Source organism: Neoarius graeffei, chromosome 11, assembly GCF_027579695.1.
Source record: "Neoarius graeffei isolate fNeoGra1 chromosome 11, fNeoGra1.pri, whole genome shotgun sequence".
In the NCBI taxonomy this organism is placed as follows: domain Eukaryota; kingdom Metazoa; phylum Chordata; class Actinopteri; order Siluriformes; family Ariidae; genus Neoarius; species Neoarius graeffei.
This window is the reverse complement of record NC_083579.1, coordinates 47,885,404-47,899,271: the sequence shown is the minus strand read 5'-3', so window position 1 is coordinate 47,899,271 and position 13,868 is coordinate 47,885,404. Positions and strand designations below refer to the sequence as shown.

Below are 13,868 nucleotides of genomic sequence, written 5' to 3'. Positions count from 1 at the left end.
CTTCTCATAATCCTGTGTAGAGGCAAGATACTGAGTAAGACTGGCAATTTTTGGGCAAAAACTAGTCTTAGGAATTAGCTTTATGAAGAAGTGTGAATTTAAACTCAGGAACGGTTTAAGTGTGCACACTGATTTTGTGTTTCTATCACTGTTCTATTTTTGGTCTCTCAGTTGTGTTTAATAGATAGGTTTTGCATGCTCTCTCTCTCTATTCCTTTCTAACCCTTAACTTCATTATTACACATATTTTGACCTCATCAAGATTTCAGTGGAATTAGCTGCTACAGCTAATTCTTTTGTTTCATTAGCATCCAGGGCTAATTGTATTGTCTCAAGGGGCCACGGGGTAGTCATCCTCCCCCCACAAACACACCTTAGTTAGCAACAGAGCTAACCTCTTGTTTTACTTAGAAACACGTGGCCACAAGGCCTCACACCCACAAACACAGCTAGCATTCCTTTGTCTTAGCTAGCAACACAAAGCTAATCTTTTATCACACACGCACACACACACGCTTTCACACACACACAAACACACTCCTATGGACACACACATCTCACTGTTTGCTGCTGACTATTTGAAGATTTCAACTGCCATTATTCATTTTTATCTTTGTTATAATAAATTCAATTAATTATTGAAACTGTGTGTTTATTTGTTGTTCCAATATTTTTGAAGCCATCCAATCTCAAAAGAATTCCAAGGTGCATATAGGTTGTGTAATATGGTAAGTGATCATAATAATTTGGAATATACCATAATTTAGCTGTTTGGTAATTTATTATTAAGCATCAAAGTTAAAGGTATTATTTAATGAGACTGATTTAATGACTTAATGAGACTGATTTAATGAGATTGATCACTTAAGACTAATTGCACCTACACTATCCTGAGCAGTATGTAAGAATGTGAGGAGTTTCACTGCTTGGTTCAGGAGGTGCCAAGACTTGGTTCAGGAGGTGCCTACAACGTAGGCAACAGACCATGGACTGTACACCCACCGTATTCACGGAGCTCCTTTCCTATACCCCCCCCCCCCAGACATTGTCTTTAAAGTCGTTATCTTTTTCATTTTTGTTGCCCTTGCCAAACAGAGCTGGGGTTTGGGAGAGACGCTGCTAAGTCTGCAGCAGTGTGATGTTTCCACAACCTGTGGCCTGATTGGCTGAATGTGCTCCTTTAACAGGTCTGAGCTCAGCCTTTTACGTTGACACCAGGATTCAAACCGACGCTGCAAAATCTGTTCCTTTCCTGGACAGCGCTCTAGACTGCTCAGCCACAGATGATTACATCATGAACTGAGGTTATGTAACGTGACACTTACATAGTCGGTACGCAGCGGCGGCGCCACACCGCAACTGTGGAATCGCTACCTGAGGATGGCACGCTAATTACATTTTTAAACACACGCGAACTCGGTTAAACAAACACACAGACAGGCGCCTCTATAGGCTTCAGCCAAAGGCTGAGCCAAAAATCGAACCTGCTGCCCATAAACCACATGTCACTTTTTCTCACGAACATTCGCTTTTGATGTGAAAGTGTTCATTTACAGGATATTTAGTTCAAACATTTTTTTTCAGATGAAAAAATCATAATGACAAATTGCACTGTATGTGTAAAGACAGCGCTCGAATTAAGTGGTCTCGCAGTCTCGCCGCGACAGTTATTTCCTTTATTAAAGCCCGTGCCGCACCGCTTGTAAAGGGATCGTTTTGTATGCCCCAAAAATCAAGTTGCGCGCGGGGTAACCTGACTTTCTGAACAACTCTCGCACAGAGGAAATAACTGTCGCGGCGAGACTGCGAGACCACTTAATTCGAGCGCTGAAAGACCATTAATGTGTGTGCACACATTATTGTAACACAAACATTCAGATCCGATTGCAAGGATGAACTACAAGTGATTCTTGGCTACAGTATTAATATCATCAGTTTACATTTATAATGACAATTATCATTATTACAATAAAAACACATTCAATAATGCAGTTCCGAATATTTCAGTAATATTTACATGGATGGTATTAGAAGGATCTGATATGGCCTGTTTTTAACAACAAGCAGCTCTAATATTAACACACATCCATCCATCCGTTATCTGTAGCCGCTTATCCTGTACAGGGTCACGGGCAAGCTGGAGCCTATCCCAGCTGACTACGGGTGAGAGGTGGGGTACACCCTGGACAAGACGCCAGATCATCACAGGGCTGATACATAGAGACAAACAACCATTCACACTCACATTCACACCTACGGTCAATTTAGAGCCACCAATTAGCCTAACCTGCATGTCTTTGGACTGTGGGCGAAACCCACGCAGATACGGGGAGAACATGCAAACTCCACACAGAAAGGCCCTGTGTGGGCCACTGGGCTTGAACCCAGAACCTTCTTGCTGCGAGGCAACAGTGCTGACCACTACACCACTACTATTAATACACAGTTTTATCTTATATTTCTAAGAGACACACTGATGTTGACATGCTACCATGATCGTAAGAATTTTTCCTTGTGGTGTCACGACTTCTCAAAAGCTACACAAGGCTGATACATATCCATCCATCCATCCATCCATCCATCCATCCATCCATCCATCCATCTACAGTACTGTGGAAAAGGCACATGTAAAGAAATGCTATAGCGCAAAGATGCCATATTAATTATGTAATAATGTTTCTACATAAAAAAATACTATAAAGAGCAGCAAACATTAATGAATGAAACAAAGTCAATATCTGATGTGAGAACCCTTTGCTTAAAAAAAAAAAAGTCGTCTCAGGTACAGTGAGTGCAGTCTTATAAGGAAATGAGCTGTAGGTTTTATTGAGCATCTTGCAGAACCAGCCACAGTTCTTCTGGACACTGTCACACTCATCTTCATTTTGCAGCAGCCTTCCATCTGTTTTTGTCTGAAAAGCGTCTCTTGCGTAATATGCTGCTTTCTTTACTGACATACAAACTTGTTTTCCTGTAACATTTAATTTTGTGATGGAAAACTAATGTTTGGAAATCTAAGGAGTTTTTGTACCAATTCAAAATTGTAGATGTCCATCAATCCATTATCTACAGTACATCGCTTATCCATCAGGGGGACGCTGGAGACAATCCCAGCTGACTTCAGGTGAGAAATGGGGTACAACCTGGGCAGGTCGCCAGCCGATTGCAGGACTAACACAGAGAAACTAGAAGGGCTCTCGGTAGTGTGCATACCTCCGCCAAGCCACATATTCAGATTTGCATCAAAATCTAATCAGTTGTTCCTGGGCCCATGGCCCAATTTCTTCACAATTTCATCAAAATCTGTTCACTACTTCAAAGTTACATCGGGAACAGACAAACAGAGGCAAAAACATAACCTCCTCAGCAAAGTTGGCGGCGGTAACAACCATTCACACTTGCACTCACGCCAATAGGAATATTTACATGGAGTAGCCAGTTGAAGTAATCCACATGTCTTTGGACTGTGGGAGGAAACCTATGCAACTACAGGGAGAACATGAAAACTCCACAAAGCAATGTCCCAGTAGGCCACGAGGCTCGAACCCAGAACCTTCTTGCTGTGAGGTGACAGTGATAACCAATGCACTGCAATATAGGAGGTCATAAAAAAAATTCTATAATAAAGTTTGTACTAAATAAAATATAGGGTGCCCAAAACTTTTGCACAGTACTGTGTGTGTGTGTGTCTCTCTCTCTCTCACACACACACACACACACACACACACACTGCTCTCCATGATTATTGGCACCCGTTGTAAAGACTAGTAAAAAGGGTTAGGAAAAAAAAAATCCCCAACAGTAGAAATGGACATTTTCAGGCGAATAGACATTTAAAAAATAAATAAATAAAAACACTGCCTGACTTATGAAAGTCAATACACTTCTCCCTCATTTAGTTTGCATGTTCTCTTGTCTTTCCCATGTTGACGGATGACTCACACTGTGTCCGAAATCGCTCACTCGTTCACTACTCCCTACATAGGGAATTACTGTATAGAGGACTACACAGTGAGCTCATTGGTAAAATGAAAAAACGTTTTCAGACACTACAACATCGTGCTGGTATTTACGTCATTACTGTCGCACAATTAAAACCTGCCAGATCAGTCGGCTGGCGGGTTTTCAAAATAATAAATACACACGTATTTTTGTGATAAATCCATATTATACTGAGCGTATTTCCCACATTATTCAATACAAAGTACCTGCATCTTTCAGGTTTTTTTTTTTTTTAAATCAAGGCTGAATATTTTCTTCTTTGCCGCTGCCTTTTTTAAAATCAAATTTGAGACTTTTAATTTGATTTCTTTCAGCGCGACTGCAATGCATGATGGGATATATTGCTTTGGTTAGTGACCATCGGTTGTACACTACTTTTCATGATGCATTGTGGGATACTTTGAGTGCACTATATAGGGTGTAAATAATCCTCACTAAGGTTTCGGACAGCACTACAAAATGGCATCCTCACTATATAATGCCCTATATAGCGAGTAGGGAGCGATTTCGGACACAGGCTAAGAGAATTTGGCTTCTGCCTCACCTCATATTTGTTCCCCAGTTAATCATGGATTACAGCTGGAAAGTTCGTACACACTCCAATCAACCCCAAAATGTCCAATTTAAATGGGAAACATGCTTCCATTGTGTTCACTATAATTTCCAGGGGTGCCAATAATAGTGGCACGTGTTTTTGTTGAAAATAATTATTTCTTGATGAGGGATTTGTTTCTCTCTGAATAAATTTATTTCAATTAAAGGTCAGATTTTTTTCCTCATTTTTTTTCAGTGTGAAATGAAGCTACTTCCACAACTTGTATTTTTTTCCCTTTTTAATGAATTGAACTTATGATTTTTTTTAATTTAATTCAATAAATTCATATTTATTTTTTCGTGGTCCGGTTTCCATCAAATTGTGCGCTCTGACTGGTTCGTGAGCGGGTCCGTATCCTACGATATGGACCCCAGTTACAGACCTCTGGCAACTCGCTCGTTCACAACAACAACAAATATGGTAGCAATTTTTGTCAACATTTATTTTCATATTTCTCAGGAGAATAGCATTAATTTTACAGCATGTATAGCGATAGCGACAGTGTTCACAGCGAAAGCAAGTTTTACTACCCTGAGGAAGAAGAAATAAAAGAAAACATTTCAGGAGAAAGCTAAAAACCTCTAACTGTTGCTAACGCCGAGCAAAAACATGGCTGAATCCTGAATGACTCAATTTTGTATAAATAGGGGACTACATAGGCGGCAAAATGTAGTTTTTTTCCTGCCATGGAAGTGCACTTGTATACCGAGGAGGAAGCAATTTGCATTACAGCTGTTAATGAGGATTCAAAATGGCAGCTCGGCTCGGTTTTCCCTTTCGGGCGCTCTCGTTTTCGGTTAGAATTTCGTAAAGAAAAAAATAAATATATTATTTACCAGCTTAAGGTCGGTCCGTATCGTGAAATGCCATGACCTCAGCCTTGAATACTGACCTCGGCCCAGAGGGCCTCACTCAGTACTTTCAAGACCTCGGTCACGGTATTTCACGATACGCACCTCCCAGCTGGTAAATAATATATATTTCACAACTTACTCACCCATGTTATGTTATAGCTTATGGGCTTTAGGTTATGCCCTTCGTGTACTTTAGATTAGAATGCAAAAGGGGAGACACAAAAACTAGAATCATTTTATTGTCTGTCTGTCTCTCTCACACACACACACACACACACACACACACACACACACACACCCCTCCACAGTCTCAGTAGTGTAAGGCAACACTCGCCTATTCTCACATCCTCCACCAGCCATTTTCTAGTCAGAACAGAAGAGAACTTGAGTACGCACCACTATGAATACCTCCTTTTCAGCAGCTGTGCCCACAGGCAGCCAGCCGTTGGTGGCCCGCCGCCGACTAATCTTGGCCTGTTTGGTGCTTGGACTGCTGTGGCTGGCTCCCAGCTGGCCCTCCTTCACATGGGGGCAGACAGCTGTGTCCCGTATCGCAGAGCGTGAGCTGCTGGGCGGCTTGGCACTCTGCGGGCACTCTCGGCCTACGTGTAACTGGACCTGAGGATGCCCAGTGTCCGGCAGAGGAGACTGCAGGTGGGGCATGGGCTGAGTGGCAGCAGGCACGCTGGGGATGGGGCATACAGACAAGGGCAAGGAGGGAGGCATGGAAATAGAGGGGCTGTGCTTGTCCAGTGGGTAGGGGTAGTCCTCTGTAGGAACAGGAAAGCTTGAGGTTAGTGTGACGCAACGCAATTCAAGTTTCATAGAAATGTAGACATAACTATTGCTGTGTATTTACACAGAGAATTGTGGGAAACTGTCATTACTAGCAATTTGGTCATTTCCTATAATTATGTGAAATTTGAAAAAGGGCCTCTTTGGGAAAAAAAAAGCTTTAAAATGCGCAATAATTAACTGGGAAAAAAAATCAGGCCTGCATGAAGACATAATGTACTAATATATTATTGCATTAAGTGGTTAACAGATTGCTGGATTAAAAAAAAAAAAAAAAAAAAGCTATATTATCTTCCTTGAAATGGGGGCTGCTTTTTCCATGACCCTTGAGCAAGAAGGAACATGTCAGACGCTGACCGGAGGACGAGTTTTTAAGTCAGACTGATGATCACAGTCATAATTATGGTGCTTTTGAAGTCTATGTGAAAAGTGTGACTCCACAGAAGCTAATTTACTTCATAAGTTATGCCTGATGCCCCAAAATACAAAAGAGTATTGAATTGAAAATTCTTCCCCCGCAATAAATAAATAAATAAACAAACCCCCAAACCATTTGGTATCCAGATGGAACCAGAGACAATTTTAATAATTCTGGGAGTATCTGAGGACCTACAGAACCTTTAGGTGGCACAGCAGTGTCTTGTAGCATATGGTTTCATTTCTTTAAAAAAAAAAAAAAAAAGCCCTTACATGTATTATTTTGAAAAAAAGGAATGAGATGCCCTCACTAAAACACTGGCTGACAGAATGAATGAATGAATTAATTACGCTTCACTTAGAGAGAATTAGATTCATTCTGAAGGACAAGCTTAAAGATTTTGAGGAAGTTTGGCAATCTCTCGTCTCTCATCTCAAAGAGGAAAATGAATGAAATAGGCTATGCAATTGAGAAAGCACTCCTGGCGAGGGAAATAAGGAAATAAAGTAGGGTGGTTAAGGGGATTTGGGGTATGTGGTGGATAGTAAAGCAGGGTAGACGGGTTGTGGGTTAGGTTTTTTTTTTTTTTTGGGGGGGGTCATTCTTAAAAACTGTATTTTACTTTTTTCTTGGTTTTTTAATGCATTGTGCTTTTGTTTGTAAATTTGTCTGATGTCTGTATTTGTTGGGTATACATACGATTATATTCCAAAGTAGCATGCGGAGATTATTTAAAGTGACACAGGTCGACGTGCTGGTTCAGGAATCATTTAATCCACTCTCCTTTCTGAACTGTTTGAGCTGATACCCATCCCCATAACTGGTATGCATCATCTGGTTTCAATACATTTTATTTCCTAATGCGGAGCGTCCTAACCACGTTAGTCTGTTTACAAACCGCTCGGCAGCCAGTTCGGAAAAGTCACACAAGGTCATGAGCGGGTCAGTGGTCGTGACCGTGGAGCCACAGCAAACATGGCGGATCGCCCAGATCAAACGAAGACTCCTAAATTGAGACAAATAACCCAACGATTTTAAGGAACCGCATGGGTTTCCTCCGGGTGCTCCGGTTTCCCCCACAGTCCAAAGACATGCAGGTTAGGTTAACTGGTGACTCTAAATTGAGTGTAGGTGTGAATGTGAGTGTGAATGGTTGTCTGTGTCTATGTGTCAGCCCTGTGATGACCTGGCGACTTGTCCAGGGTGTACCCCGCCTTTCGCCCGTAGTCAGCTGGGATAGGCTCCAGCTTGCCTGCGACCCTGTAGAAGGATAAAGCGGCTAGAGATAATGAGATGAGATGAGATCTGACATTGTCAGAGGCAAAACGAGCCAAGCTGTTCCCGTACCCAAGTTACGGAATTAGCGTGTGGTATTTTTCCAGCTCATTCTCCTTCACAGGCATGAGGCAGCAGGCAATACAGTGTGTGATTCAAATACCTAGGGGTTACTCTAGCGCCACAGGGTACTATTCATCTTTTTAATACATCAACCTGTGTCACTTTAAATGTTATCCATAATCCGCGATTATACTTTTAATTGGCTCAGGCTTTGGCTGAAGCCTATGGAAGCACCTGTCTGTATGTGTAACCGAGTTCAAGCGTGTTTAAGAATGTAATTAGCATGCCAGGCTCAGGTAGCGATTCCAGTTGTGGTGTGCCGCTGAGTACCGACTATACAAGTGCCACTTTACATAACCTCAGTTCACGATGTAATCCTCCGTGGCTGAGCGGTCTAGAGCGCTGCCTGGGAAAGGAACAGATTTTGCAATGTCGGTTTGAATCCTGGCGTCGATGTAAAAGGCTGAGCTCAGACCTGCACAGGTCTCTAGTAGCTCATTAAATATTGAACAGACCAGCAGTGGCGGATGCTGCCCCTTCCAATTATCCAGATGAGAAAGACTATGCGATATTAAACATTAACTAATTTAGCAAAGTATTTATCAAGTCAGATCTGTTTACTCATCCCATTTCACCCTGTATTCATCTCACCTGCTTTTAAACTGTATTTATTTTAATTTTCTATGAACACCTCTACTTCCTGCACACTTCCACCCACCAAATGGTGCGTGTGTGTGTATGTGGCGACACAAGCTTTTGGAGAGCAGGTGACCTGAGGCTGCGTTTTAATCAGTGGATTCAAGATTTGACCTGGGGTGCAGCAAAGTGCACCCCGGACATGCCTTCTTTTATTAGCAGCCAATTGAAAAATTGTTTTTAAGATTTTTTTTTTACGCGATTGGACGATTTTTACGGACCTTCATATTTGCGGCTGTGATTTAGACCGGCGCTTTCAGAGGATGGCAAGTTCAAGTGGACCCGCGGAGAAAGAAAATTCTGTTATTTCTTTACAGAAACATCCTTTAACACGGTGTACACTGGAAGAAGCAAAAGAGAATAAGGCTACATCCACACGACAACAGCAACGAGATTTTATTTTAAAAAAAAATCGCGTCCACATGGGCAACGGATCAGTAAAATATCAGGTACATATGGCAACGCAACGCTTGCTGAAAACGATGCAATACACATGCCACACCTCTACGTGCGCTGTAAGACGGTCCCATCGGAGACACCAGAACAATAGAAGTAGATGCATGCGCATAAACCCCTTCTTCTATCCGGCGTGAAGCACTCACAGGAACAAACACACAACAACAAGAAGAAGACGGCTGCGACTACGCGAGGAAATCGTGCCTTCTGTGTGTACAAATTAGTTTTATTAGTGTGCACAGTTTTATATAACTTAATTTTCTTATTGTGTGTGAACATTTTGAAAAGCATTTTTATATAATTTATATAACTTTTTATATTGTGTGTGAACATTTTGAAAAGCAGTCTTATCCAATAAAAAAAAAGAAATTCAAGAAATGGTTCAGTTACTTGTTTATTTAAAAGAAAAGCTGTATACAAAAGTGAATGCAATGCAGTGGTTCATACAAAACAGCGAGAGTGCTGCTTGTTCTAGTCACGTGGTTGTGACATCATCGTAAACAAATCCGTTCTACTCATCCAGACGACTTCGCAACGGCGCCGTTGCCAGATTTTTCCACTCTGGAACCCGTTCTCGTTTTGGGGCACCCAAAACGCCGGTGCCGTGTGGACGCCAGGCCGAAACGATAAACAATTTTATCAGATTCACCTGAATCCGTTGCCGTGTGGACAGCCTCTAAAGCAGCTTGGCCCGGACCAGCCCGAATTGAACATTAAGAAGCAAGCAGGTGATCGGGGGCGGGCTTACACTCGAGGCTTCACCCGCTTTTGCTATGACAAACGGAGCTGGCGAGCTGGATGTGGTATGAGTAATGCCTTTTATTGCTTTCCCTGTTTGCATTTTCAAAAAGTGTCAGCACCGAAATGTTGTGGACAAACGGCACGGAAGTAACCACACCCATCTTGGCAACTGTTTGAAGCCAAGTTTCTTTGGCAGGCTTAGCATTGCTGAACAGTTAGATGCAGGAGAGGCTGAATACACTGGCCATGTGATTAATGGAAGAGAGACTGGTGACCAAGTTCGACTGACTTTAACCAGAAAATCATTGAGAAATTTGCAGGCCAGAAGCAAAGGAGGGCAAAATTGATGTTCAAGTAGTGTTTTAACCTGAATATTGGCAGCTTCTATGTATTCACTCTGATCAGTAAGCAGTACTCAAGCAAGAATTTAACTTGGACGATGGAATCAACACGTCACTCTTTATGTTACTTTAATTTGTGCATTTGCATTTAACGTCCCTCACACCTTTAATGGCTTGTTGGCTGTAGAATGGGACGCCGTGCATTCTGTATGCAGCTGTTGCCGTGTTTCTGGACAGTGCTTGAGCAACAGGAGGGTCTTTTTGATTGGTTTGAAGGTGTATAGTATGGGACCTTTTTAATAAAACAGTGGTTTTGTAGCTCATATTTAATGGCATGAATTCTTTCACGCTAATTTATTTTTTGGCTTCTTTAAATAAAGGCTTTCCTCATAATGTGAATATCCCTTCATACAAACTAAATTAAAACCTCAACTAAAACCAGCTCTTAATTCCTCAAAAACAAAAATCAAACTAAAACTACTTATGCACTCCTAAAACTAGACTAAAATGAAAAACCAAACTGAAAGACTCAGTAATAAAAACTAATGAACATTTCAAAACAACTCTGCCCTAATACTGCTCCCCCCCTCCCAATTTTTTTTTTTTTTAAAGCACCAGCCGCCACCGTAACATCCATCCCTCCACTTTCTTCCACTTATCCGAAATTGGGTCACGGGGGCAGCAGGCTAAGCAGGGTATTCCAGGCGTCCCTTTCCCCAGCAACGCTTTCTAGGTCCTCCTGGGGGATCCCAAGGCGCTCCCAGGCCAGAGGAGACATATAATCTCTCCAGCGTGTTCTGGGTCTACCCTGAGGTCTCCTCCCAGTTGGATGTGCCCAGAAAACCTCCAAAGGAAGGCGCCCAGGAGGCATCCTAATCAGATGCCTGAACCACCCCAACTGACTCCTTTCGACAGGTTTTCGGAGATCCCTCCGGATGTCTGAGCTCCTCACCCTAAGGATGAGCCCAGCCACCCTATGGAGAAAGCTCATTTCAGCCGCCTGTATTTGCGATCTCATCCTTTCAGTCACTACCCAAAGCTCATGACCATAGGTGAGGGTTGGAACGTAGATTGACTGGTAAATCAAAAGCTTTGCCTTCCGGCTCAGCTCCCTCTTCACCACAATGGACCGTATTTCTGCTGATGCCGCCCCAATTATAACAGACCTTTCAAAAACATGGCCGTACAATCAGCAGTGACCCGTTAACACTCAATCCACAGGTCACGGGAATCATATCTCAAGTACCTCACTCTTGTGGCATTTTGACAACCATTCTAGCAATCCAGCCTTCACGTTCCAGCTCGGCTGCTGGTTGAGCATCGCAGAGATGTGACAGCTATGGAATTCAAGAGTAATTTACCTCCTTTCAAACAGCCATCAGATGGTCTAGAAGCAATGATGTGCTACTTCACTCTATAATCGCGCTTCCTTATGAGGTCACAGGGCTGCGGGCCAATGCAAATAAAAAGCTAACAACAAATGTGTTGTGGATCCTTTTCCAAACTTAATAGACCCTGCTTGCTTATTCTGGCTTCTCAGGGAGGTGACTAGCCAAGCATGGGAGAGAATGTGCAGCTCACTGCATGTTCACTCAGCTGTTAAGTCTCTGTATTATTACAAGCAGCCTGGCACGCCGACAGAATAGAGACAGTACTAGACATGATATACACTATCAGTATATACAGTATATTCTGCACAGTGAGTGAAAAGTGTCAGAGTTTGAAATGAGCAATTTATTACCAGACAGTCTAGCTGTCTGTGGAACTTATCAAAGATTTACCACAAGCGAAATATATATTTTTTTAAAGCACCTCATTTAAAAAAAAAAAAGAAAAGAAAAAAAAAGTAATTTATTTACGGAGGACCTCAGGCCACACTATAACGTCCATTAGCTGATTTACCCGTTCATTAAAGCAATGAAAAATGAAACGGCTTCAACTTTCTGCAGGTATAACAAATTGTCCTTTCATTTCAAAGATCATCTAAAACTACATTTTCTCACTGAAATACACCGAGCTGCTCGTTTGTTGCTGCAGAAGCCTCTGGTGTGTCGGCTTTCTCTATGAAATGCTTCGGTCTAGAAACCATATTAGTTTTCTGCCAATGTACTGGTGGAAACTGTACAACTAAGAAATTTTCAATACATTTCCACTGGTTAAAGAACAGTTTTATACACACACACACACACACACACACACACACACACACACACACATACATATATACATACACACACACACACACATACATATATATTAGGGCTGTAACGATACACCCAACTCACGATTCGATTCGTATCGCGATTTTTGACCCACGATTCGATACGCCCACGATTTTTTTTTTAAATGTTTTTTTAAAGTAGTAAATTTGACTTATTAACATTTACTTACTTACATTAACTATTTAATAACAAATAATTCAGACCACTGCAGAGAATGAGTAATATGTATGCAAAAATGAACAAATGTATATCCAAAGATTGTTTTATTTCTCAAAATAATACTGTTGAGCCGGAAGCTCTGTTTTTTTTCGGTTCTGAAAAAGTCATTTTTCCAAATCGTGTAAATCCGTTAAGATTTTTTTTTTTTTTTTGGGGGGGGGGGGCTCTCTCACTGTCTCACTCTCATAGGGCCAATGATTTTCTGTGATCGCGGAAAACAGATGGAAATTACGGAATTTTTATGGTGAAACATTGCTCGCGTGTCAAAATGTAACTGCCGCAGAAGGCTTCTGCCCAAGCAGACATGCCTTCAGTGTTGCCAGATATTGCTAACGTTTTCCACCCCAAAATATGTTCAAAACCAGCCAAAAAGCACCTAAACCTGCCCAATCTGGCAACACTGCATGCCTTTCCGGTCAAGTGATTGTGACTGGCTTGTGGCACACCTAGCCAGCTAATGAGCTGCTTGTTTACAGATTCGCTCCCCGTGTCGCAACCAGAATGGCGACCGCTTAAAAGAAATGAATGCTCTGCCAGTGGCGAGTGTGGACGTTGCGTGACTCGCAGAAGACTGTCGCAGGTCAGCGAAAAAACGACTTACTAATAGATATAAAAAAATAAAAGTAATTTAAGTAAGTTTAAAATGTAATTTAAATAAAAAGTAAAGTATTGGAAGCGCCTCTGTTTTTGGGCTGAGGAGAAGTTTGAAAGGGTGTACCGCGATTCTGCCTTCTTGTATCGCGATACGGATCGTGGCTCTGCGTATCGCGATTTCGATACGCATATCGTTACAGCCCTAATATATATATATATATATATACACACACACACACACACACACACACACACACACACACACACACACAACCCCGATTCCAAAAAAGTTGGGACAAAGTACAAATTGTAAATAAAAACGGAATGCAATAATTTACAAATCTCAAAAACTGATATCGTATTCACAATAGAACACAGACAACATATCAAATGTCGAAAGTGAGACATTTTGAAATTTCATGCCAAATATTGGCTCATTTGAAATTTCATGACAGCAACACATCTCAAAAAAGTTGGGACAGGGGCAATAAGAGGCTGGAAAAGTTAAAAGGTACAAAAAAGGAACAGCTGGAGGACCAAATTGCAACTCATTAGGTCAATTGGCAATAGGTCATTAACATGACTGGGTATAAAAAT

The 13,868-nt window shown here is 41.7% G+C and overlaps 1 protein-coding gene across 5 annotated transcripts in view; it reads right to left on the bottom strand.

Moving 5' to 3' along the window:
* Positions 1 to 13,868, bottom strand: part of bahd1 (bromo adjacent homology domain containing 1) — a 146,539-nt gene that overhangs the window by 20,262 nt on the left and 112,409 nt on the right. For 4 of the 5 annotated variants that reach the window (XM_060934055.1, XM_060934058.1, XM_060934056.1 and 1 more), the window contains exon 3: positions 5,848 to 6,221. In XM_060934055.1, coding sequence (XP_060790038.1) covers positions 5,848 to 6,221 — 374 coding nt within the window. The remainder of the gene's footprint in view (positions 1 to 5,847; positions 6,222 to 13,868) is intronic. The other variant, XM_060934059.1, reaches the window with a different exon arrangement.